General features: G+C 50.5%; 2 protein-coding genes across 4 annotated transcripts; one reads left to right on the forward strand and one right to left on the reverse strand.

Moving 5' to 3' along the window:
* Positions 1 to 110: 110 nt before the first annotated feature.
* LOC122394229 lies at positions 111 to 13197 on the reverse strand. 3 transcript variants are annotated; one of them, XR_006258827.1, is made up of 5 exons: positions 12874 to 13197; positions 12575 to 12761; positions 9885 to 10059; positions 1285 to 3225; positions 111 to 913 (listed from the first exon to the last, which is right to left on the reverse strand). XR_006258827.1 is itself a non-coding variant. In XM_043390964.1 (3 exons), the coding sequence occupies exon 3, from the start codon at positions 2682 to 2684 to the stop codon at positions 1431 to 1433; it is 1254 nt and encodes a 417-aa protein (XP_043246899.1). In that variant the 5' UTR covers positions 2685 to 3225; positions 9885 to 10059; positions 12575 to 13197; the 3' UTR covers positions 111 to 1430. The 3 variants fall into 3 exon arrangements, 1 of the variants encoding a protein (XP_043246899.1); XR_006258826.1 differs by having other exon boundaries at positions 12575 to 13197; XM_043390964.1 differs by having other exon boundaries at positions 111 to 3225; positions 12575 to 13197.
* Positions 13198 to 16214: 3017 nt separating this feature from the next.
* On the forward strand, positions 16215 to 17652 carry LOC122394230 (lectin BRA-3-like). The gene is made up of 2 exons (XM_043390965.1): positions 16215 to 16663; positions 17027 to 17652. Exon 2 carries the CDS (start codon positions 17052 to 17054, stop codon positions 17499 to 17501), a length of 450 nt encoding a protein of 149 aa, XP_043246900.1. The 5' UTR covers positions 16215 to 16663; positions 17027 to 17051; the 3' UTR covers positions 17502 to 17652.
* Positions 17653 to 26788: the final 9136 nt, after the last annotated feature.

Raw genomic sequence — 26788 nt, forward strand, 5'->3', positions numbered from 1 at the left:
ATGTTTGAGGTCATATTATTCATCATTCGACGCGTCTTGATGAGAGAAATGCAATGGTGTTTGAAATGTAGACGGGTCCCGCCTCGCCAACCCGGCTCCGACACGCAACCTTCACAGACGAGCTTGTATTCCACAACCGCCGCTCGCGCCGGCCAACCAGGACTCTCTGAACATGCGAGCGACAACAAACCGAAGAGACATCGGAAATTAAGGTACTAGGGCTGCAACTAAACAGAAAATAAAGGAACAGCGCCGTAAGTTATTATGACAATATAAAATAAATACTTAAATACGTGAATTAATCAGATATAAAATCGGACAAGTGACATCGCAGAAAACAATAAGAAACAGACGAGAAGCCGGTACGAAATCAAACGGTGCGAATAAATCGACCGACTATACCCGACCCTCTTAACGAAAAGAAGCGAACATCGGCAACAAGCAACATTAAATTCGGAGATAGCACATATCAAAAGGCAGAAGGCGACGCAACACAACGGCGCGTGGCACTCCGTCCGAGCGCGGCACTCAGGCCACGGCAGTGAGCGGCACTCATGGCAGAGCGCAGCAATCACCACGCTGCGCGCGGCAGCCACCGTCCGAATACGGCACGCTCAACAGCGCGGCGCGCGGCACCCACCGCGTACGCAGCGCTCGGCACAATCACTGCACAGTGCGCGGCGCCATCACTGCAGCGCACGGCACCGCGCAGGTCGCGGCACCCTCGCCGCGGCCACGATCACGGGACCACGGAGGGCCCAGCCACGGGAAGCACGGCCGCAGAGCACGACCGCAGAGCACGGCCGCAGAGCTCGGCCGCTGGCAGCTCGGCCGCGGAGCTCAGCAGCGGGCAGCTTGGCCGCAGACGTCGCAACCGTGGAGCACGGCCGCGGACAGCACAGCCACGACAAAACTGTGAACAGAACGCATGAAAATAACCATGTCCTTTAGCACCGCTCAGCACTCCATTGAGACCACGCTGGACAGATTCGCCGATTTGAGGCGCTGGATGGCTGCATGCCATGTCGATCGGCGCGTTCCGTCAACAGAACAGCCAGACGGGCGTCCCCAACCAGCTTGCCACGACATTACTTAACAATTCGCCAGCAACGACCACAGCAAAATCGCAGCAAAAATTATCAGTTAGCAACTGATCACGCGGCTCACATCACAAACGATGCACGATGAACACATATTTACAAAGACCTTAATTAGGGACAGAATCGGTTAGGCGGTCTCGACGCTCTCTCAGAGCACTGCAGGGCCGGCACCGGAGCTACTGACCTCTGTGCGTCGGTAGACACAGCAGCAGCTTGCCAGCCAGGAACCTCCCGGGCAGCGTCGACCACGCCAGACGGCGCAGGACTCGCCGGAGGAAACTCGTCGCCGGCGGGGTTGTTGTTGTTGTTGTTGTTCCCCCTGGGACCTCCTTACGGAGGACCATAGCCGAGAGGCTCCCTATGGCGAAGGTAGCCGGCCTCCAAGGCAGCCACCAGGTCGGCGTCCCGCAGCCGCGACGGGTCGACGTAAATGCTGCCAGTTAGCCGCAGGCGGGCGCCAGCGAGGGCCGGGCAGCGGAGCAAGACGTGCTCCGGCACGTCCGCCTCCTCCCGGCACACGGCGCAGAGCGCCGCGGGGCACCGCTTATCGGGGCACTGCAGGCATGCCACGGAGGGGTGGCGGCCGATCCGGTGCAGGTATTGGAGCGAGCGGCCCCAGTGGCCCGCCCTCAACTGGTGCACCGAGATGGCGGCCTCTCGGTCCTCTCCGGGGATGGGGAGCGGCAGGGTGCTCCCGAAGATAGTCTTAAAAAAGGAGTCGGGCCAGTTTTCGCGCCACTGACGTGTGGCCGTCCGATGAACTGCCCGTGTCAGGGACCGAGCGTCCGAGGGCACGGCGCCCTGGGGCAGGGTGGCCGCTTGTTTGGCCAGGGCGTCAGCGCGCTCGTTCTCCGCCAGCCCGCAGTGAGCAGGGACCCACTGCAGGGTCACCTGCCGGCGCTCGGCAATGTCCAGCAGCGTCCTCCAGATCTCCGCGCCGATAGTGGTGGTCTGGGCGGCCGCTCCCGCGCTGAGGAGGCTCAGGGCGGCTCGTGAGTCAGAGCACGCCACCAGCGGGGCGGGGGACGGCTCATCCCGGACCCGCTCCAGCGCCGCCCTCAGGGCGAACAGCTCCGCACGGGTGCTGGAGCAGAGGCCTCCCGCCGCCACCTCCACCTCGAGAGTCTCCCCCGACGCGGTAAAGATTACGGCGCCGCCCCCTCCTCGCCTGACCCCAGCGTCCGCAGAGCCGTCGGACCAAATCCACGTGGCCTGGGCTGGGAGCGCCGCCAGGTGCTGCCGCGCGGCCTCTCGTCGCGTCTCGTTGGAGGAGGCTCGACGACCGCCGGGTCCCACGTCCAGATTGAAGGCGATCGGGCGGCAGGTTGTCCACGGGAGGAGGGGAACCTCGAGGCGCGGCTCCACCGTCACTCCATCAGCGCCGATCGCCCCAGTTGTCGCCAGCCGGTGGTAGACCGCAGTCGAGTGGGTGGGTCGGCGTCCGCGACGCGGCGAAGAGGGTCGTCCTCCGGCAGGGCGAGCGCTCGGCAGAGCGTTCGCGCGGCCAGCGTCTTCCTGGTGGACCATGCTGAAGGGATGCCTGCCTCGGCCAGCAGGGGATCCCTGGGGGTGGACCGTGGGCATCCGGTCACCACCCGGGCGGCCGCCAGCAGCTCGCGCTCCACCAGCTGAACGTGTGACGGGGACGCGGCCGGGAGCCAGGCACCCGCCGCGTATTCAAGGGCTCCCCGGACATACCCGTTCGCGACTGTCCTGAGCTGCGCCTCGCGGAGACCCCAGGTCCGGCCGGTCATCCTCCGCAGCTGTGCCGTCCGCGGCCGGACCTTCCGCCGCAGAGAGTCGCAGTGGTCTTTAAAATGTAGAAGTCTGTCGAAGGTCACCCCCAGAAGATGTAGGCTGGTGCCACCGGTGACCTGCGTGCCGTTCACCAGGAGTTGCACGCCACGCTCGCCGGCGGGGTCGGCGGGAGCCGCGAATCGTTCGGCCCCCAATGGCGAGACCGCGACATGTACGAGTCGCCGCCCAGCGCCGCATACCGCGGCGGCGACGGAGACCGCGGACACGGCGGCTGTGCGCCATCGTCAGAGCCGGGCGACATCACTGCAGATCTGGTGACTGACGTGCCATTCGCATTCTTGCACCACTGCTGGGTCAATGTGCATGCCTGTGAATCAAGAGATATAATATCAACGTTTGTTCCAGAACACATCTTTCCATTCATGTAGAACGGATCATAGGTCTTATATACATAGAGATGCCCTGACGCTTATTATACTGCCGTTTCATTGGAGGAATTCAAGTTAGGGAATGTGAGCTGAAACATCGTGCGAGCTTGATTTCACGACTTTTAAGTGACAAATTTAGCTTTACTTTGGATTTATTTCCCCGAAGGAGGTTTCCGAAAACGAAATAGGGTACGACTTTACTGAAATATTTTGACGACAGTGATGGTCGATGACCTTTGAACATCTCATTTTACTCGTTTTCTACCAAGGAGAATGCTGATACCATCGATCACGAGTGTAAAGCAGTCAGACGGCAGAAAATAAAGTGTTTCGACATTGGATGGGCATCTTCATGTAGATAAAATATCTATGGAACGAATGACTTAGAGATAATGCAGGCAGTTACACCAGAACAAGAGACACAAAGTAAACAAGCTGATAATTATTCACTGGCCTTGACATACCTAGAATGTACTGTACATTGCAACCCGGGTCACATTTTGTTATACGATCTACAAGTTCCGATGATGAAGTTCGTTCAGCATGTGAATTCAACTACGCAATTTAACCCTCGCCCGCACATGCCACTTTCCCATCCTAGAACGCACATGGGGGGGGGGGTTGCCACCCCCGCGCCATTTCGTTCCTGCTGGAGATAGAGCTTCGCGGTAAAGACTAAAAAGATTTTTTTGGGAAGAGACGAATCCAATGATACACAGTTTTACCTTCTCAGGTCAGTCAGTGACCTTCCAGGTCAGGTCAAACTAAAAAATGTTGCTGTTTGGGGTCACCGTTGGATATCAAGTGCGCTGCTTATCATATACCGATGACGTTGACGTATTGTGGTGCCAAGCCAGCAAGAACCTCTTTGTTACACTATCCGACTAGGTTTTGGCTGGCTGAGGCCATTTCAGGTCAAGTTAGGTCAAGGTCACTGATATGTGTTTGTATGTCTGTGGGTTTGTGTGTCTGTACAACCTAGGTCATCTAAAAACATTGCGTTTTAGGCAAGCTGAATTTACTTTTCGTGAAGTTCTTTGACTGTATTTTTGGTAAATGTTCGAGAGAAAACGTACTGTGCCGCGGAGGAGACGGCAGCGATCGGCGGGCTCAGCCGAGCCTCGCCGCCCACGTGGTGTACTGGGGCCCGCGTGGTCATCTGGGGCACATGTGTGCGATGACCGGCCCGACGCGCCGGGCCGGCCGCCGCCGGCCGGCTCGGCAGTTCGCGACGCGACGACGACGGCGACGCGGCTCCGCCGGCGCAACGGCGCCGGCGTCGTACGATACGATTAACGTGCATTGTGTGGTGAATATTCAAGAAATAGACATTCATAAAAGAACTCTTTTGGTCCTCCGGTTAATGAAACGATTCGATCAGATACGCAATTATTAGTGAACTCGACGATTACACGAACACTTTGGTCTGCCGTGCTGGATCAGAGTGAACGATCACGATTCACACGAACATTTTGGTCCTCCGGGCCGGATGTATGTGAACTAGTGAGTGAATGGACGTACAGTCCGGACGCGAGTGCAGTGAAGGAGTGATGTCAGACGCAAAATCCGACGCGAAATCGAACGCCAGGTCGGACGCAAGGGCGGTCGCACAGTGTGACGCGAAATCTACGCGCAGCTCGCGGACATGCCATACCCGCAGCGAGACCTTCGGCAGCGCAGCGTCGTCCACCATCAGCGCAGCCCGCCGCCGAGCCGCGCTGAGCAAACTCGCAGCGAAGCAGGGCCAGCGAGCGGCCGCGGCAAAGGTGGAGCTGGCACGGCAAGAGGCGGAGACGCAGGCGGAGCGGGCGCGTCGCGAGGCGGAGACGCAGGCGGAGCGGGCACGGCAGGAGGCGGAGACGCAGGCGGAGCGGGCGCGGTAAGAGGCGGAACTGGCACGACAGCGGGCAGCTCTCGAAGCTCAACAGTTCGCCGACGAAGCGGAACGCCGTCAGCTGGAGCTGGAGCTGCTCGAGGAGGAGGAGTATGACCACCAGCCATCTGCCGTCGACCGTCAGGCTCTAGCTCGGCCTGCTGCCGCAGCTCCAAGTGAGCCAGCCGCCCAGCTGCGTGAGCCGCTGCAGCCGGGTGACAGGTCCTCAAGCACCCGGGACTGGGTGGAGCAGTCCTCCCAGTACGGACAACTGGTGAGCGCGCAGCCATACGACGACCGTCACCAGCAGGAAGCACGACGTCCGCTACAGCCCGTGAGACAGCAAACGACTCCACAGCTGCCTCGAGTGACCCTGGATAAGTTCAGCGGCTCCGCTCTGGAATGGCCGAGATGGATCGCGCTGTTCAGGGCTCTAGTGCACGATCGAGACGACCTGACTGACGTCGAGCGCCTGACCTATCTCCAGGCTCATCTCACCGGGCCGGCCAAGGAATCAGTGCGCGGTATGTTGTGCGACTCTTCTCTGTACGGTGAGGCTATGCGTGAGCTAGAGGAGGAGTTCGGTGACCCTGCACGGGTCATTCACGCGACGATGAAAAAACTGCTCGATTCGCGGCCGGTGAAATATGGTGATATGTCGGCTGTGACAGAGTTGTCACGTGACCTTCGCACCGCGGTTCGTGTGCTACAGTGCCTTCACTACGACGCGGACATCTCGGCTGCCACCAATGTAACAGCCGTGATCTCCAAGCTTCCTGCTGCGCTGGCTTTGAAATGGGGCGAGCACTCTGTGCACAACGGACTCGTCCGCCCCACGCTCCCCGACCTGGACAGCTGGCTGCGCGGCTACGTGGCTGCTGGGCGTGCGTCCCTGACCCTGACGGGCCACCAGCAATCCAAGGCCGAGGTCAACAGTGGGGAGAGCCGGCAGCGGCGTGTTTACGCGACTGCGCTAGCGCCGGCCGCGCCCCGAGAGGTCGTAAAACCGAAAATTAGTGCAACCAGTAAAACGCCTTTTGGGCGACCAACGGAGCGAGCGAGAGGATGGGCCTTCCACGTGCGAAATTGCGAGGGGTTACCTCCAACTAACTTGTGCACTGCACCCTACTAACCGGTCTTTAGCGATGTGCCAAATTTCAGCGCAATCGGCCTAGCCGTTCTCGAGATCTGGAAGCGGCACACTGCACGTGCGCACGTGCAAGCGGGGTCCAAACTGACTTTTGCACGGCACCCTACTAACTGGTCCCCAACCGTGTACCAAATTTGAGCGCAATCGGCCCAGCCGTTCTCGAGATCTGGGAGCGCCCCCTGCACGTGCGCACGTGCTGTAGCACCCCAACCTTAACACATGCAGATGAATTATCTGATGGAGACCTAACTGTGTACCGAGTTTCAATTCAATCGGCCCAACCGTTGTGCCGTTATTGAGGTTGCAATTTTGGGGGTTCTTAAAAATGTCCAACTTTACCACGCGCCACGTGCGGTGGTTGGCAAGAACGCATGGTGGCCATCACACCACAGAACTTTTACGTCCAAGTGACATTCAGTAAAGAGTCCGCTTGTCAATCGGATGTCCCGTTCCTAAGATATTAGCTTTTGAAGAGCGTCCCCACGGCCGGCCGGCCGGCCGGCCGCTCATACTCAGGATTTTCCCTTAATTCAGTATGAGACTCCGCTCGCTTCGCTCGCTCCGTAATAAAGGCAGCGCCGGTCGCGAGTGAGGACGCATGTGTATTCTGTCAGGGGACACATGTCGTAGAGCGCTGTGACAGGTTCCTACAGCTGACAGCGAGCGAGAGAGCAGAGGTTGCCGGTTGTAACGGACTCTGCTTCAATTGTCTCGCGCGAGGTCACATCAGCGCCGCGTGCCCGTCCGGTACAAACTGTGGACACGAGAGCTGTGGGAAACGTCACCACACGCTTCTGCACAACGGAGGCCGTGTGTTTCCACGGCGCAGTGCTGCCGGCAGCGCGCCGTCACCAGTGAAACATGTCGGCACTGCGGTGGTCGAGCCACCCTGTAAGGTGCTGCTGCAGACACTGCCGATAACGGTGCATGGTCCTGCTGGGCGCTGCACGACCCACGCGCTTCTCGACCTCGGGAGCCAGGTAACGCTGGTGACCGAAGGCCTGAGCGTCCGTCTCGGCATCTCTGGACCCATTGACAGTTCGGTCCTGAGTACCATAAACGGAAGTGAAAGACTCAGATCACGCCGTGTGTCCTTCGTGATCGAGCCTGTCAGCAGCGGTGGCACACGTCACGAAATACGGAACGCCCAAACGACGCCGAAGCTGAGTGTGTCAAATCACGCCATGGACTGGTCACGGGAGAAGGGCAAATGGCCTCATCTCGCTGACCTGGATCTGCCGAGTGCGACTCGAGGTCCAGTAGAAGTACTTCTGGGCGCTGACGTCATAGAACTGATCGTGGCACGTGAGGTGATCAACGGACCACCGGGTGCGCCGTGCGCCGTGAGAACACTGCTCGGCTGGACGGTCACCGGCCGCGCGCCGGACAGTCAACAAGGACGTGCACCATATCCGTGTCAGCGAGGAAACCCAGGACGCTTCGGAAGTGACTCGATGGCAAAACGTGCCAGGGTCACTGAACTCATCGAACATAGGCAGCCGAGGCTGCTCGGTGGCTGAGGTGGCACCGGGCGAAGAGTGGGGCCAAGGTCGCGCCGTCCTGTCGCGCCGTCCTCAGGACCGGCCCGCCACGCCGCCCCGCCCGACAGAGCGCCCGAGAGACGAGGAAACGGCCGAAATGAGAGCACCAGCCTGCGTCATCAGGGGAGCGGAGCCGGCCATAAACCCCAGCCGGTTCTCATCGTGGCTCAGGCTGCTGCGTGTGACAGCGTGGGTGCGCAGGTTCGCTTACAACAGCCGCAGCCGGGCAGCAGCTGATCGGCGGACGGGACCGCTGACTGCTGAAGAGCTGAGAGAAGCTGAGCGCGTCTGGCTGCTCAGCACACAGGCCGAGCATTTCGGCGATGATATCGCCGCTCTCCAGCACGGAAGGCGGCTTCCCCCGAACAGCCAGCTGCACCGGCTCAACCCCTTCCTGGACTCGAGCGGCCTCCTAAGAGTCGGGGGCCAGCTGCGCCACGCTCAGCTAGACTTCAAGGTCAAGCACCGGGTGATTCTACCTGCACGCGGAGACATCACTCGGCTGATAGTCACCGATCGACACAAGAAGCTCTCCCATTCTGGCGCAGAGCACGTTTTGACTCACCTGCGGCACCAATTCTGGGTCATCAGTGGCAGGGCCGCTGCGGAGCGGTACACACCTGCCTGCATGCCGTGCCGGAAACGGTCAGCCCAGCCAGCGCCGACGCCGACGAGTGACCTACAGCCTTCCAAGTGGGCAAGCCGGCCCCGGGCCGCACCTCCGGACGCTCACCACACGGGTGAAGTGACGCGCAGACCCGGCAGACGTGCAGCTCGACGAATTAGCGCTGGTGACAAAGGACAACCTGCCTCGCGGGCACTGGCTATTGGAGCGAGTGGTGACCGTGTTCCCTGGCGCCGACAGCCGACTGCAGGTGGTCAAAGTGGCCACCGCCACTGGTCGGAAATTCGGAATAGGCGGTCGGTCTCTGGTCTCTGCCGTCTCGAGCGCGACGGTGACGGACAGTAAATGGACTCAGAGTGGTAATGTGCGCGTGTGAGACGACTGAGGTGAGTCGTTTACGACCCCTCTGTGCCGCCGGCGAGTAGTGTCGGAGTCTGGCCATCTATTAGTGTTTACTGCGTCCGCCATTCGCGGTGTTAACGTGTGCGTGTGCGAGAATGAGTCGTTCATTCTGTGCGCCGGTCATATGTGTTTGGTGTTTAGCCATTAGCCAACAGCTGTGAGCCGTCCGACAGTCGCCAGCGTTCACACTGTCGCAGTGTCGCTCCTGGCTCATTTAGCCGGTTGGTCTTGTACGAGTTAGAAGTTTACAGCCTTAGAGTGTAGCAGCCTTAGATCGGGACCGACGCGCGGCGCAGCCGACGTAGTTTACAGTCTTAGCTTTAGTGGTCGTTTATTGCTGTACGATACAGACAGAGACACTGCCTGCGAGCAGCTGTTTGTTGTTTCGCTGTTTTCTCTCTTACGTTTAGAATTTCCGCGAGCGAGGCGAAAATCCGGGCCGGCCATGTTCGAGAGAAAACGCACTGTGCCGTGGAGGAGACGGCAGCGATCGGCGGGCTCAGCCGAGCCTCGCCGCCCACGTGGTGTACTGGGGCCCGCGTGGTCATCTGGGGCACATGTGTGCGATGACCGGCCCGACGCATGCCGGCTCGGCAGTTCGCGACGCGACGACGACGGCGACGCGGCTCCGCCGGCGCAACGGCGCCGGCGTCGTACGATACGATTAACGTGCATTGTGTGGTGAATATTCAAGAAATAGACATTCATCAAAGAAGTCTTTTGGTCCTCCGGTTAATGAAACGATTCGATCAGATACGCAATTATTAGTGAACTTGACGATTACACGAACACTTTGGTCTGCCGTGCTGGATCAGAGTGAACGATCACGATTCACACGAAGAGTAAAAGTTTCTCATTTTATGATCTAATTTAATAGGGACACATAAACAATCGGTGCACGCATCAGTATAGTATTAACCTTAAGTATTTACCTTAAGTAAAGGTCACGAAGGTGAAAACAAACTCTGACAAGCGTTATCAAGCATCAGATCAATAAGATCGTGTACCTGTGCCGAGCTGTGCCAGGTCCTGTGCGGTGGCGGTGAGCTGCTGGTCAAGTGCTCCTGCTGGCGTCAGGAACCGTAGCGCCTACTTGACGTCGGAGCCGGCTGCCTGTTGGCCGTGGCCGAGCCGGTGGGTCGCTGACACGGCCAGCCGTAGCGCCGACTGCATTTGACGCTCCTGGCGGCCACACAGACAAAACACTATGACCCAACACAGTGATAGGGCACACGAGGACCGCTGGTGGCAGTGTGACAGAGCAAACACAACCGAAAGTACACAACAGAAAGTACTAAGGATAAATATCTCGATACCTTACGAACTCGCCCTTACGAACAGAGGTACCTTACGATACCTTATATACCTTATACCTTACCTTATACCTTACCTCGATACCTTACGAACAGAGGTCTCGCCCTCCCGCAAACTTCGTTCCCCAAGGGTCGTGTTTAAGGGGGTTTTGGGGGGTTAAAAGGCCAATATTTTCCCAAATCGGCGTTTTTGGAAGAAATATCGCTATATCTCAGAACTTATAACAGCTAGAACAAATTTTAGGAAGCCATTCAAAAGCTTGGAACAAGCCCAATCGAACCCTATACTTAACTTTTGCTTAACCTGAACCTCTTAAGTCCTGTAGGTCACAAAAGGTCACAAGGTCGCGATTTTACTCATACAGTTTTTTTGCTTATAACTTTTGATCTATTTAAGAGAAAGATAAACGGCAAACGCCATCGTGCTCAGCTTGCTCTTGCGCATCGAATGATATACAATTTTACTAGCTAAGTGTACTTAAGAAGTTAAGCACTACTTAAACACTTACATACTTAAGATGGCCAAAATGCTTAATATTGCATAGCATTCGATTCGTCTCGTCGAGCTGAACACAATGAGCCTACGCTAAAAGCTGTAGCTTAATTAGGTGCAAAGTTATAGGCGAAAACGTTACTTGACCTTAAGGTCATTGGGGGACCCACCCATAAGTTAAGGTCATAAGGCTAAAGTGGGTCTTAATTTCATTAAAGGTGACCCATAAGATAAAAAAATGCTAAAACTGAGCTGAAAACCATTTGGGATTGAGAGAGTCTTCAAGCTTTGGCCTATTGACAATACACCATAATCACCATTGGACAATACACCATTGGTCATGACCATAAAATGTCTTTGAATGACCTAGTTAGGCGCGGGAACCGGGGTCCGGGGGGGGGGGGGCTAGCGGGGGCTGAGCCCCTCCAACTTTTCGGCTGGGGGGCTCATTATGTATTTGAGCCCCCCCCCCCCTCCTCACAGCTGGAGGAATCAAAATCGGAAATCTACCAACATAATTTCATAGATTCATACAGAGGCACAGGAACCGGGGGAGGGGGCAGTGAGGGAAGCTTGCCCCCACAACTCTGGGGCTGTGGGAGCAGTGCCCCACAATTTTTCATGAGACCAGGAACTGTTAGGGCAGCTTGTCCTCCCCAAATTAGGGGTTGTGGGTCACAAAGCATGTAAGTTAAAAATCCACCTTCAATTTGTCCAGTTGGAGGGGCTCAAATAAATTAAGAGCCCCCCCCCAGCCAAAAAGTTAGAAGGGCTCGGCCCCGCTAACCCCCGGTTCCCGCGCCCGGCGCCACTGCCTATAACCTACACTTATAAACATGGTGTTTTCCCCTAAACTGGATTCAGATTGGGATCCTGAACACAAGTACATACTTCAAACAGGTTAGTGCACAATGTAGGGCAGCCCTGCATTTTGTTGAATTGATCAGGAGCCAGAGTACCTACATCATTAATTGACCCCGAGGCCTGAGATCTCAGTCGGGGAAACTATGGTAAAATCTGCTATTTTTAGCAGTCTGCTATTTTTAACAGAAATCTGCTAAAAATGGGTGCGCATGTGACGTCATCGTACCCAAATATAGCAGATTTGGGTACGGCCCCATACAAAAGCAGATCTGCACCCTAATTGAAGCAAATGCACATCAAATGCCTGGCAGATTCATGATGAGAATAGTGCTGAGAGTGATCTCTGCTATTTTTGTTCAGATCTGACTATTTTCAAATTCATTATTTGAAAATAGTCGGAACTGAACAAAAATAGCAGAGGACATTCTCAGCACTATTCTCATCATGAATCTGCCAGGCATTTGATGCGCATTTGCTTCAATTAGGGTGAAGATCTGCTTTTGTATGGGGCCGTACCCAAATCTGCTATATTTGGGTACGATGACGTCACATGCGTACCCATTTTTAGCAGATTTCTGCTAAAAATAGCAGACTGCTAAAAATAGCAGATTTTACCATAGTTTCCCCGACTGATCTTGTAAAGAAATAGCAAGTAGCGGCTAGCCACATTTCAAGGGTAGTCGTAAAGCAGGCGTAACACTTCTTTTAGCAACCAAGGAGAGGTGCTGTAGGTTAGGTTGTAGGTTTTAGGTTTGAGGTGGTAGGTTTTAGGTTGTAGGTTGTAGGTTGTAGGTTTTAGGTTGTAGGTTGTACTGGTTAGGTCAGGTTTGGTTAGGTTTGGTTAGGTCTATTTTGGTTTGGTTTGATTAGAAAGCATCTCTGGGTATAGTGACCATCCGGCCCCGCTCCTTGGTTGCAAAAAGAAGTGTGACGCCTGCTAAGTCCGGCCCAAACAATCGCATGGCAAATCGGTACTATGCAATACCAGTATCCAACAAATAGATGTCTACAAATAATTTCCACTTACCTCACAGACTTCAAAAGGCTCCCAGCACAAAAAAAAACACAAAATAGTACCACCCAAAGCTTTATCTCTTCCAAATCCCAACACCGACACCGCCACGTGGTGAGCCGTGCCGCGCCGATAACACCGCAACAAAAAACAGTGTTGTTGCAACTACACAAAACTTCATCATACTCTAATTCACGGGTTTCTAAGATACATGATATAATTAATTTATTTTTACACTTTTTAAAAAATAAAACAAACGTCTATTTTGATCGCTTTACATTCCACAGACCACACTATAAATCATATCATGTTACGTTTTTGCTGCATGCCCGCGCTAGCCCGCGCTGATCAAGGCGTGCGCAGCCGAGCTTCAACACAGAGCCAGCCGATGGTAGCGCCGTCTGTGGCAGATATTGGAACTACGAACCATCAAATTTTTTAGTTTAGAGATAGATGGCGCCTAAGGTGGACAATTTTTGAGTCCACCGAAACAGACTTGTTCTTTCGGATACGTTTACGTCCAGCTAAAAGGTGTTCTGTGCGTTTATTTTTACGTGGACTTTTTGGGTCCACCAAAACAGAATGTCCACAGTAAATCAGAAAAAAATCTTGAAAAGTCCACCTAAACCAGAATTTGGAAAGCGACACCTCATGAAAATCGCAGAGTAAGTGAGCAAAAGAAGATTGCAAAGTATGGGTGAATAGTCATAAGAAAGGTCGTTAAATACGATACTGGGATTAATAAAGTAACCTGGGCATTATGCAGTACCTATACCTATTAGGTAGTATAGGTTCGTCGCTCAAATGTCTCTCGTTCATATGCCATTCAAAGATGCGTCTTTATGGCCAAGGGCAAGGCTATATAAACCAGGTAGAACGCTCCCGACGAAAAAGTGGTGACAAGCGATAATTAGTAGCCGCGACCCTCTTTTGTTCAAAACTATATCCGCAAGCAGCATTTACAGGCTAGCGGAAATCGACCAATCGGCGTTCGGCAATACTCAACGCTGATTGGCCCGATGCTCGTGACGAAATTGCGGGGGACTGCAGCTATTCCCCTATGGCGTTTAATAGACTTACGGCTTTTGAAGGGGATTTGTACCAGTTTTTGTTGGGTTTGAGGCCATTTTTGAGCTTGGATATTCTTTCTGTGACTTTTGACTGTGTAATAACGACATTTAATCATAACATTTCTATATACTACCGGTGACGGTGTCACATCGACCAAAAAGACCGTAAGTACATGGGATAGACGGACCACTGCTGATGGGGCCACACATGCCGGCGTGTGGTCATCGGAGGCCCATGAGGGCTCGACATAGGCCCTTCATGGGTCGGTATAGGCCCGGTGGGTCCAGTGCAAGCCTATCAGGGGCCGGTGCTGACCCAACAGGGCCCAGTGACATATAATGTAAGGCCGTCTAGGGACGTTGAGGGCTCATGGGGGCCATATAGGACCAATAGGGACCACATAAGCCAATCAGGGGCCATTTAGACCAATAAAGGCACTTCAAGGGACTTGAAAAGGTCATTCAAGAGCTGTGGTGGGCCCATGAGAGGACGGCACTGGTCCAGCAGGTGCAGTCAGGGGATGTTGTACGGGTTTCTCAGTGGCCCATTTGGGCATATCAGTGACCAATTTAGACCCAGCAGTGGGCTTTGTAGACCTATCAGGGGCTGGTGATGGTTCATCAGGGGCCAGCGTTAGTCCATCGGGGCACGGCATATGCCCATCAGAGGTAATTGCGAGCCCACGCTGAACAATGCTGGCCCTTCAACGGCCCCATGGATCTACATTGACCCATGGGCCATGATGTGTCATGTATGCCCCTATGACAGGCCTACTCAGACCCCTGATGGACGTTCCCGGCCTCTGATGACTCTATGCTGAATGCTGATGGGGCTCTAAGAGTCTCCAATAACCCTTCGTCACCCCATTATTACCATACGCTGGCATTAGGGACCCCACATCAGCCGCAGGGCAGTCCGTACCATGACAGCATGTCTTTTCGGCCGATATTTCATCGGTAATATTTATCAAAATCATGATTTTATGGTGCCATTATATAGGTAACAGTCATAAGAAATATATTTCAACTCGAAAACAGCTCGAAACAGCATATAATTTTAAAGAAACCCCTCCGAAATCCAAAAGCCTATTCGGGTCCATAGAGAATAACTGCGGTCCCCCGCAATTTCGTCACGAGCGTCGGACCAATCAGCGTCGAGTACCGCCGAGCGCTGATTGGTGAATTTTCCGCTAGCGTGTAAGTACTGCTCACGGAACAAGAGTTCGTCGACAATCCTCCACAAACGTCTGTCACCATTTTTCATGATGCTTAACAGCCGGAGCGTACCCCGCTGGCCAAGGGTCAGTCGATTATGAACGCTTCAGGTCCAGAATATTTTCATGAAACTGAGCGTATTTTTAGTTTTTTTTTTGCATTCATATCAATTTCCACAATCCTGTGTCCATGGCCTCGTTTCATAAAGCTCTGCCGTAACTTACACCTTTCCGTAATTCACACCCTTTCAAACTACGAAGCGCAAATAAAGCCGTTTCACAAAGCCACAACTGGAATTGTTTACACCTCCGTAACTAAGGACATTTGCGTAGTTACCGTAATTTATCAAGCGTCCTACAAATTACAATTTCATGTCAACACTTATTTTTTTACGAGAAACTATAAAACAATTATGTTGAATTTAAATCTTAAAAATTATTTCTGAAAAAACAAAATTGATATTGATGACCATCCTTTATTAAAACAATATATTAAAAACAGCAGAAAGCCAGCTAAGCAGAAGTGCCTAACTACGAAAGTGGCGCGGCGCGGCGAATAAACAAAATTCCGATAGTGGCCACAAAAAGCGACTGGTACAGAAGATTAGCAGTTTCTTTTTCTCATTTTGGCTGTTCTTTCTTCCTCACCGGGCTCAACATTATAAAATAAACTAGCTTCGAATCTTTACATTAATTCAAAATCACGCAACATTTTTGTGCGTGGTTTACACCACTGATATCAAGAGCTTGATAAAATATTTGGCGTTAATTACGTCGTTTTATGAAACCCAAATGGCATCAATTGGTCCGGAATCGAGCATTTGCCGTAAATGAAGCTCCGTACTTTCGATGGCGTGAATTACTCCGGTCTCCGGCTTTATGAAACCGAATTGGCATCAAATACGCCAAATCTGGCATAATTGACGGAACGCCGTAAGTAATTCCTTTTATGAAACGAGGCGCATGTCTCATATTCCTAGTTGTGAAGTATGTGCGAGGCGCTTTATTTTCTTGACTTCGGCTCAATACATCATTGTTCGTCTACAAAAAACGAAATTACCAGGAAAATATTGGCCTGTAGTCTTGACCAAAAAGCCATTAGTCTTCCCTGACGGTTTGAATCTCTACCAGGCTTTGAGCCTCATTCGCACAATGCCGGTAGCTGATCAGTCTGTCACACTGTCCTGCAGGTGCAACCCGCCGCTGCTCCGACCGGAGCACTGTGTGGAGATATACACGGACCGCGCTGCTCGCTACCCGCACTGCTGTCCCAGCTTCGATTGTCCGCAGGTGTTCGATGTGGAGGTGTCCGCGCATGCACCGCGCGTGGGTGAAGGGAACTTAGGGAAGGGAAAGAAGCAGAAATCGAGAGTGGCACAGAAACTGTGACGGTGTTTTGTATTTGAGAAATAAACCTGGCCCGAGCTTTTCCATGTGTTTTCTGTTCATTGCATGCTAAATCTCAATGAACTTCGATTGACTGATTTGGTACTTAATTAAATTTGAAAATATCATTTATCGAATTTTGCTCCCTGATGTAGGTACCCTGTGCCGTTCTATGCCCTCCAGTCCCGGTGCCCGTGGGCCGTGACCTTGACCTCTCCCTTCCCTGACCCCTGCACTCCCAGTCCTCACTTCCGCACTGCAGCTAAACCGTCAGGTGGCATAAATCGCAGACGACTTTCGTCATTTGGTGTGGCCAGATAACGAGTCGAGACATCGGGCGACAGGCAAGATGAGTTCGCGGCGTGCAGAGTTGTTTGACGGACCGCCGCTGTTCATTGAGCGAGCAGGTCTCGGGAGGTTTGTTGATTTAACAGGTAAGACGGAACTATGAGACGTCGTTACGCATTATCGCTGAAAACGGCAGTGAATTACATTGGTGGAAGCGGTACATGGCGAAAGTTACGAGTGCGTTGTATGCACAATTTTCGATTCCTTATTTCGCTGTGGCAGCAAATGCCTAAACCATCTTGTCGACCGATATTGAGAGTTATTAGGGCTTAACGAACTTATCTAGTTGTTATGTCATGAATGTTCGAGAATGTGCCATGCAAACGAGTTTTATGAGTCCATCCGAGTTCATGCTGTTGTAATAAACATGGTGCGGACAGTTAATGTTTGACGATTGCTGTCATTTTATATCAACGAGTCATTTCACACTGCTATCACCCCCGTTTCAGGTTAGAGTTCCCCATCGTCTCCACCATGGCCGTCCTGCCGCTTCTCCTGCTGGTAACCGTCTTCACCTCCCCATCACTCGCTGGCTGCCCCTCCGAAGAATGGCACGCCAGCAAGGGCACCTGCTACCGCTTTGTCTACCACTACTGGACCTGGTCGGACGCCCTGGACGCCTGCGGTCTCATCCAGGAGAACTCCACGCTCGCCTCGGTCCACGATCTAGAGCAGAACGCGTTTGTGGCGGAGACCGTGTGTGGCTATGGAGAGGCTTGGCTAGGCCTAAGGCGGCCCGGGTCTTACATGGGGTGGGATTGGGTCGATGGATCGCCGACGAATTTCACCCAGTGGGGGTACAACCAGCCGGCCAGTGAGGGCGAGCAGTGCGCCATTATCAACGGGTACACTTCTGGTCAGTGGATCTCGGGGGACTGCCAGTCAGATCATGCTAGTTTTGTGTGCCAGATCCCTGAGCAATAGGTGGGGAGTAGAGATACTTGAAAAGCATTGTCCTCTGTCTCTAGTGTGGCGCTGCTGTACATACAGGTCTGAGGCTGGACGGAGCATTTGAAGGGAAAATAAACGTATCAAGCTTCCTGTACTTCAAAATAAACGCATCAGTGGGTCTAAATTGTTTCGACACATGTGCGGTGTGTTGATTAGGTAAGCGTTGAAAATGAAAAGATGAGAGAGGGAGAGAGAGAGAGAGAGAGAGAGAGAGAGAGAGAGAGAGAGAGAGAGAGAGAGAGAGAGAGAGAGAGAAAGAGAGAGAGAGAGAGAGAGAGAGAGAGAGAGAGAGAGAGAGAGAGAGAGACCGAGAGTGGAAAAAGAGCAATGTAGAAGCTTCGGGGCATCATTTGAATCATCTGTCGGTCAGTCATAGGTAGAGGGCTAAGTTAGGTTGTCCAGGTCTCAGACTCAGAGGTGTTGACCACCAAAAGCCAAAATTAAGGGCCTGAGGGTCAGAAAATGCCCCACCGTTTTTTTCAAACTTGTGAAATTCAATACTCTAACATGCACGCCATTTCATCTTAAAGATCATCTCATCTAGAAAGTAATTCTTTGGTTGTGAACACACGAGACGAAATGTAATGGCATGCTTTTTCCAAGATCATATGTTTTTTCCATAGCACTCAATGCGCTGCGTATGTGCCCTCGCTACTGGTCTGCGTTTTAGATATCTACGCAAGGATCTACGTACGTCACGTCTATCAATCCAGCAGCAACGAATATCAGCCTCACAGCAGCATATTTCGGGGTCTTTCGATTTGGCTGAAAATCGGTATACAGGGCCTCCTCGATGCGCTCATTCCGAAAATGTACCTCTTTGCGGTGGTATTTTGCACCGTTAACGAGTTAACGACCAATTAACATTTTAACGGGAAACGGCGGGGTCTTTTGATTTGCCTGAAAATCTGTATGTATACAGAGCCTCCTCAATGCGCTGATTCCGAAAATGTGCCTCTTTGGGGTGGTATTTTGCACCGTTAACGAGTTAAAACCCTCGCCGGCCGAGGGGGGGGGGGCGGGTGCCGCCATAGGGTTTTTTTTCGCGATAGCTCCGAACACGCTGGCGATAGAGAGCTGAAACTTGGCATACCTGATCTTTGATCCAAGCCGCATCTTTTGACACCAACCGCATTTTTGGGTCAGGTCAGGTCACTGACCTATGACGTCATAAGTGAACCTCTGCACGGTCTTCAGATGTCGCAACTTTGCAACGCCTTCACTGCCAGAGGAGATGTCACAGGGAAATGAAACTTTCAGGATCTAGTATCCATTATGAGTCCCACAACTTGTATATCTAGGATTTTTCCTAAAGGTCATATGAGGTCAGGTCATTTTCGTGACCTCACCATTATAAGTCAATGGGGAAAAATGAAAACTGCCATTCTGGCGCCGGGAACGATCTCCAACTATCTCAAGCACACAGAATCGTGATTTTATGCACTCCTTGCAAGGTTAGATGCGTCGCTTTTGCAATGTTGACCTTGCGTGACGTCATTTATGACGTCATCAAGGTCATATTAGTTTTTCGTCAATAACTCTTGATCAAATTGAGCTAGCGAGTCGGGAAAGCCACCAATGGACTCAGGAAGACCTGCCGAATCGAATGATATGCGATATGACCCCTTTCAACCAACTTCGTGACCTGGGGGTGCTGACCTGACCTTGACCTGAGGTCAACACCCCAAGTTGACCTGACCCGGACAAAAAGCATATCATTCGACGCGCCTGAGCGAGACGAACACGATGCTGCCAAAATCGGCGCTCTGCGGCCGTTTTTTGCGAAGTTATCCACCAAAAACTGAACCGTACCTTGGGGCACTTGACCTGACCTCAGAGGTCACCGGTTGACCTAGGACCTTAAAATCGGGTACAGGGACCCGCAGTTGCTACTGTACACATATATTACCAATTTAGAATGGCGCTATTATTTCCTAAGTGCTGGCCATTGGAGAAAGGAAATGTAGTGCAAAGTATGGAGGGATAACACATGTTTGGTCCTAGGACGTATGTTTTGTATAATTCCTCTTACCGCAACAGATATTCTTCCAAAACTACAATCGTGCTATTTTTCTGCCCCGGTTGCCTCCCCAGAGCCCGTCCTTGGTATCGCCTATGGCTTCCGTTCCCGCTACGTGAATGAAAGTCACGTGACTACTACAGGTTTGCGCTCAGTACTAACACACCTAGCCCGAGGGCCGGTCCGTAGCGGGGAGGGGTAGAACGCCTGAGCTCCAGCGCAGTGGAGGTGGTGGTGGCCCGTATCATAAAGAGGCAACCGTAAGCAGAACTACAATTGCCGCAGTATAAGATTATGTTCAAGTTTTCTTTAGATGTATTGATTGTCAAGAAAGTGCAATGCTTATCCGATATAATAAAACGGTGTCCAAGGCCTTGGAAGAACTATAAAACATATTCAGCAATGTATAAATTTCTGATACAGGCCATGACCTTTCACCTTGCCTCCGGGGAGGACCGCTCAGGAAGCCACATACCGAACGAATCGAGGCCTCGCAGCGCGGCGGCAGCGGAGGTGGATAAACTATCGCCAGATCTTTCGGTTACTTATGTTGAAGGAGGGGGAGGGGGCGGTGGAGGGTGAGGGCTGTTTTCAACCCACTCACCAATCCTTTCCTTATTAACTTATAGCTTACCGAAAAATGCAACACAATGGTGGCCGTCACGAGATGTAGCGAAGAGTGCCTCAGCCACACCGGTTTTGAGTAAACTTTAAGCATTGGAATTCAGGCCAGTGATCCTGAAGCATTATTTTATTTTTGTCGTGCATAAGCTGGGATGACGTGGTTGAAGTTAATTGCGAAGAAACGGTTTTAGTTTCAGAACATTTATGAGGCTAGTCGCGCCAAATAGTATACGTTTGTTGCAAAATGTCAAATAGGAATTTATGGAATTTATTTGACACAAGAAGTCAAAAAGTGGCATCGTTAGTCATCCTGCATACCTATAAATCGATTCGTCACCTTGGTTCCAGCTCAATAGTTCTTTTCGCGGATGATCGGTTTCGTTTTCTATCTTTTTTTTTGGGGGGGGGGGGGACAAATTATGAGCCAGTAACCACCCTCCCCAGTCCCCCAAACAACAATTGTTGACAAATACTGTGATGGCCTAAAAAATGCCCTCAATTGTGTTACGTAGGGGAGAATGAGGTAAGTTGAGCCGCTTTTTGTTTTTCGTAAGCTACAGGCTAACTTACTGATCATTTTTCTGCGTTTACGGGTTGGACGGACAGAGTGGTGATTTGCGCATGTAATGGTGGCCAGAAATGTTTCATACCGCTTATTTTTGTACTGAAAAGGCTACGTCAAAAATCATCTTGCACGTTGCTCATCTTACCTCATGGGCGGGGTAAGTTGAGACACGTCGTGGGGAAAGTTGAGCATGGATAGAAAAGCGAGCCTTTTCTTTTCGCGGGCGCGGCGAAGAGTGGACTCTTTTATTTACTCCATGGCATAGATACTTATGGCAAAGTTTTTTCCCTCCATCAAAAAGTGACTGTTTAAGCCTTCCAATAGCTCGTCAAGTTTTCTATCACGGAAGACATCATTTTATCCTTCAGATAATCTGCAAATCACTTACAACTTGTGTAATCAACAAAGAAAAACAATTTCCTACCATTTTTATTCAGCAGAAACAAGCGCAGCTCAGTTTGGTTTTCGACAGCGGAGACAACAATGGCTTATCCGGCTCATCTTCCCCCAGGTGAAAATGGCTCATCTTGCCCCACCCGTGGCCATTTTCGATTAATGACACCCGCTAAGGAAAATAACCATGCACCGCAAATCACCGCAGATAACAACCATCTCATTTTAAAGGCAAAACATGTCTTAGTTATCAGGGGCGATACCACATGTTACCGGGTGCTGAGCGCATGAGAACGTTGCCGTCTCACGTGAAAGACTGCAGCATCGTAAGCGAACGGCACATGGAAGCTCAAGTCAATTAGCGCCATAGGAGCTGAGAAACATGGGGTGGCTAAACTTGCCCCTTGGCTCATCTTACCTCACTCTCCCCTATTTGGGGCTCTCAACTTTGATTTGTTAAAGTGTTTTGTCTGTTCATTATAAAAACTGTCAAATTTGCCGTATCATTAAACTTTTATTGAGTTTGTATTTCACACTTATCTAGAATGAACAATTTTGTCACTGGCTTCTTTTATGAATGGAATTGGATGGTCGCATGAATGAACGAATGAATAGCTCCATTTGAGCATCAGCTGAAATCAATCCTAAAATTTAATCTACCAGTCTGCAACGAAAAGGTTTGAAAACCAGTACAAGTTAGGTGCAGTTTCTAATCTATGCCGTTTTTTATTAAGTGTCTCATAGCTCCTTAATCTTGAGCCGCTTCTCTTACGATTCATTTTATGTGGTGCTTACATTGTTCAAGAAGTTATAGTATTCGAGCTCGTTGGTCTTAAAAACTGCTATCGAAGTAAATTAAAGTGCTTCGGGCTTTGGCACTTGAAAACCAATCGATATTTAACCCTCACCCACTTAGGCATTTCTTTTCAGCGTCTTACATGTAGCGGAGGGGCGTAGAAACCCTCAGCCATTCGGCCCTTGATAAAAATAGCCAGAGCTTCGCTGAAAAATAAAAAAAAGAGCGAGCTGCTCGTGACGAGAGAAATCCGATGATTTGAGGGGCCTGGTCATCGCTGACGAGAGAAAGCCAATTATTTTTATGTCCTGGTCAATGCTGAGATCCTAGGTCACTGGTTGACCTCCCAGATCAGGTTAATAACCCAAAAGCACGGAAAATTGGGTCCTGCTAGAATTTATACAAGTGAAGTTTGCTGGGACTTGGCTTGCTTCTGACTCCGAATTTGCACTTGCTTTGATCAAAGATGATGTATCAAAGCATTTGGGGTAGGACGGGTCACGCCAGATCACCCATTAGGCGTTCTGCCGGCTTTCCATAGAATGTTAACCAGCACTTACAGCCTTGCAAAGTATTGCATAGGCACTATAACTGATACCTAAGTATGCCTAGTTTTCAAATGCTAAAATGAGTGCTAAAATTTCAAACCAACACTTCCTAAAAACCACAGTAAAGAGGTGTAAATTTAAGGAAGTTAACCGAGATCATTTCAAGTAAATGACCTTAACCTGAGTTTCACGTGACCTTGGCACCCACAACAATCAATGAGACAAACATTAGATAGTATATTTCACATGTTTTCACGTTGCTAATCGCGAAACGGTTATGGAAACACACAGAAGATGTGCACTGACTTTCAATTGCTATTCTGGCCTGACATGATCTTGAGAAAAATAATCACAGGTTAAAGGTAATTTGGTTCAGGGATTTAAAATTGAGTATGCAAAATGACATTGATTGATGACAAGATGCAAAAATGATAAGGGCTATTTAATTTTCCGGGAAGTTGTAAAATTGATTAACTCCAGGGCACCAAAGAATCGTCGCAATCCTTCGCTTTGCCGCGATTTATTGGTGAAAAACAGGGGGCGTGGTCTACTTACCTCTACTTAAAGGGACCCTCCCACCTTCAAAAAAGTTTATGAATTGGCATGAAGGTGATGTCGCTCGATTAAAAAAGAGCGAAAACGAATATCTACCAAATTTCACCGAAAAATATTCACCGGTTTTCAAGATATTAGACTTTTACTTTTGTTTACTTTTTTGGGATCTCCGCTGTTTCTAGCGACTTTATTCTAGAAGTGCGGCGTTTGCGGCAGATGTTGCGCGCAAATAGTATATACCACCGCGTGCTACAAAACGTTTTAGTCAAACATTTAAAAATCGTTAGATATTTGCGCTGACGTCGCACATTCAGAGGGGTATTCCTAACCATTAGCCCCTCTGAATCAAAATGCTGCAATTTTGAAATTCAATATTTCCGATTTAAGGCATTTCTCGATGTTGTGAGTGCCGAAACCGGTAATTGTGAGCCAGGGACCCCATTTTGGCTATCTCAACTCAAATCTAATGTTAAGGTGGGAGGGTCCCTTTAATGTGTGGTAAGGGCTAATATTCATTTTATCTGTGTTGATGAATATGCAACAATTTCTACATGAACTGAGACCAGTCCATAAGAGTATGTTTTTCTCACGGACAATGACAATATAAAAACAAAGCGAATAAAACCAAACGTTTCGGACAACAACGTGCCTTCGTCAGTGGAGAAAAAATAAGTGATAGGTTTAACATCGATGAGAACTATATGCGGCACCGTCTCGGTCTGGCCAGCCGGGTTGCCGATAAAATACAAAAATGTTTAAAAGCTTCCATGATGTGCTTAAAAACTGCTGAAAATATATCTTAAAAAATAAAGATAACTACTTCATCGATTTTATCGAAAGAAAACATGTAGGTATGCCTAATTACTTATTTCTTGCCACTGACGGAGGCACTTTTTTGTGCGAAACGTCTGGTTTCATTCGTATTGTCATTGCATTGTCATTCCCTGTGAAAAAAGGATAACTCTTCAGTTAGTAACCATAACAGCGAAACGGCTTAATGTAACACAATTCACTGTGTATACGAAACCTATAATTGTCCCTAAAAATAATCCTATTTACAACTTTTAAAAAGATACAGCTTATGCAGCTTAGGCATATAATTTTTTTCTGCATTAAGATAATATTCATTTATCTCCACAGAATATGGTAAATTAGTGATGCTGAAGTTCGCTTTCGAAGCGTCTCCTCCAGGCATTCCACAGCTCTCGTGCCATTTTGGATCACGGAACATGGCTGGGCGCAGGACAGGCCGTCTGCGAGCTTGGACGGACCACGTGACCACCTTCTCCCCTCCCCCTCACTCCCGTCCCCTTCCCCAGCAGGGCGTCCGATCTAACCGCGCCCCAGGCAGTCGGCTCGGTCCGACCCTCCGCCTGGTCGAGCCACGGCCCGGTGCCGCCTGAGTTTGTGCCGGGTGCAAAACTGGAGCAGTAACTAGCGCCGGAACTAGAAGTCAGCACGACCGTCGTCAGATGGCAGGAGTAAATGGAATAAGCGGTTCCAGGTTTCAGAAGGAATGGGGCAGGAAAAAGCGCTGAAAACAATGTTTTGCTGATATAGCCATAAAAAGTTCACTGAATTAGGAAAGCAGCACATCAGTTTAAAGCCCTTCAGATGGTGGTTTTAATAAGCACACAATCATTTCCCAATTCGCCTCCAACGGTGTCACAGGCAAAGAATACGCTGAAATACTAGTGTGTACAGAAGCAACTGCGGGTCCCTGTACCAATCTCTGTGTCTCGTAACGGCGCACACGCTCGTTTTTTCCGCGACGCGCTAGCTCCACCAGGGGCGAAACGGCGAGGGGGGGTCGTACCCGCCCCCCCCCCCTCGGCCGGCGCGTATGTAGAAAACCAATAGGTCCGGCGAGGGTTAACGGCCAATTAACATTTTAACGGGAAACGGCGGGGTCTTTCGATTTGGCTGAAAATCGGTGTACAAGGCCTTCACGATGCGCTGATTCCGAAAATGTACCTCTTTGGGGTAGTATTTTGCACCGTTAACGAGTTAACGACCAATTAACATTTCAACGGGAAATGGCGGGGTCTTTTGATTTGGCTGAAAATCAGTATACATGGCCTCCTCGATGCGCTGATTACGAAAATGTACCTCTTTAGCGTGGTATTTTGCACCGTTAACGAGTTAACGACCAAATAACATTTTAACGGGAAACGACGGGGTCTTTCGATTTGGCTGAAAACCGGTATACTGGGCCTCCTCGATGCGCCGATTTCGAAAATGTGTCTCTTTGGGGTGGTATTTTGCACCGTTAACGAGTTAGCAATCTGTTAACATTTCAGCAGCATATATCGATTTCAGCAGCAAATTTTCGTGGTCTTTCGATTTGGCTAAAAATCGGTATACAGGGCCTCCTCGATGCGCTGATTCCGAAAATGTGCCTCTTTGGGATGGTATTTTGCACCGTTAACGAGTTAACGACCAATTAACATTTTAACGGGAAACGGCGGGGTCTTTCGATTTGGCTGAAAATCTGTGTACAGTGCCTTCTCGATGCGCTGATTACGAAAATGTACCTCTTTAGGGTGGTATTTTGCACCGTTAACGAGTCAACGACCAAATAACATTTTAACGGGAAACGGCGGGGTCTTTCGATTTGGCTGAAAACCGGTATACAGGGCCTCCTCGATGCGCTGATTTCGAAAATGTGCCTCTTTGGGGGTGGTATTTTGCACCGTTAACGAGTTAGCGATCCGTTAACATTTCAGCAGCATATATCGATTTCAGCAGCAAATTTTCGTGGTCTTTCGATTTGGCTAAAAACCGGTATACAGGGCCTCCTCGATGCGCTGATTTCGAATATGTGCCTCTTGGAGGTGGTATTTTGCGCCGTTAACGAGTTAACGATCAGTTAATATTTCAGCAACATATATCGATTTCAGCAGCAAATTTTCGGGGTTTTTCGATTTGGCTGAAAATCGGTATACAAGGGCCTCCTCGATGCGCTGATTCCAAAAATGTACCTCTTTGGGGTGGTATTTTGCACCGTTAACGAGTTAACGGCCAATTAACATTTTAACGGGAAACGGCGGGGTCTTTCGATTTGGCTGAAAATCGGTGCACAGGGCCTTCTCGATGCGCTGAGTTCGAAAGTGTGCCTCTTTTGGGTGGTATTTTACACCGTTAACGAGTGAACGATCCGTTAAAATTTCAGCAGCATATATCGATTTCAGCAGCAAATTTTCGGGGTCTTTCGATTTGGCTGAAAATCGGTATACAACAGGGCCTCCTCGATGCGCTGATTCCGAAAATGTACCTCTTTGGGGTGGTATTTTGCACCGTTAACGAGTTAATGGCCAATTAACATTTTAACGGAAAACGGCGGGGTCTTTCGATTTGGCTGAAGAACAGTATACATGGCCTCCTCGATGCGCTGATTACGAAAATGTACCCCTTTAGGATGGTATTTTGCGCCGTTAACGATTTAAAGACCAAATAACACTTTAACGGGAAACGGCGGGGTCTTTCGATTTGGCTGAAAATTGGTATACAGGGCCTCCTCGATGCGCTGATTTCGAAAATGTGCCTCTTTGGGGTGGTGTTCTGCACCGTTAACGAGTTAACGACAAAATAACATTTTAACGGGAAACGGCGGGGTCTTTCGAAATGCTAATTGGTCGTTAACTCGTTAACGGTGCAAAATACAAAGAGGTACATTTTCGGAATCAGCGCATTGAGAAGGCCCTGTACACCGATTTTCAGCCAAATCGAAAGACCCCGCTGTTTCCCGTTAAAATGTTA

The sequence above is a fragment of the Amphibalanus amphitrite genome, unplaced genomic scaffold, assembly GCF_019059575.1.
Source record: "Amphibalanus amphitrite isolate SeventyFive unplaced genomic scaffold, NRLGWU_Aamphi_draft 000581F_arrow, whole genome shotgun sequence".
Classification (NCBI taxonomy): Eukaryota; Metazoa; Arthropoda; class Thecostraca; order Balanomorpha; family Balanidae; genus Amphibalanus; species Amphibalanus amphitrite.

Coding starts and splice junctions, on each gene's coding strand:
- LOC122394229 (XM_043390964.1), bottom strand. CDS start 2,684: ATGCCCACGGTCCACCCCCAGGGATCCCCTGCTGGCCGAGGCAGGCAT.
- LOC122394230 (XM_043390965.1), top strand. CDS start 17,052: ATGGCCGTCCTGCCGCTTCTCCTGCTGGTAACCGTCTTCACCTCCCCA.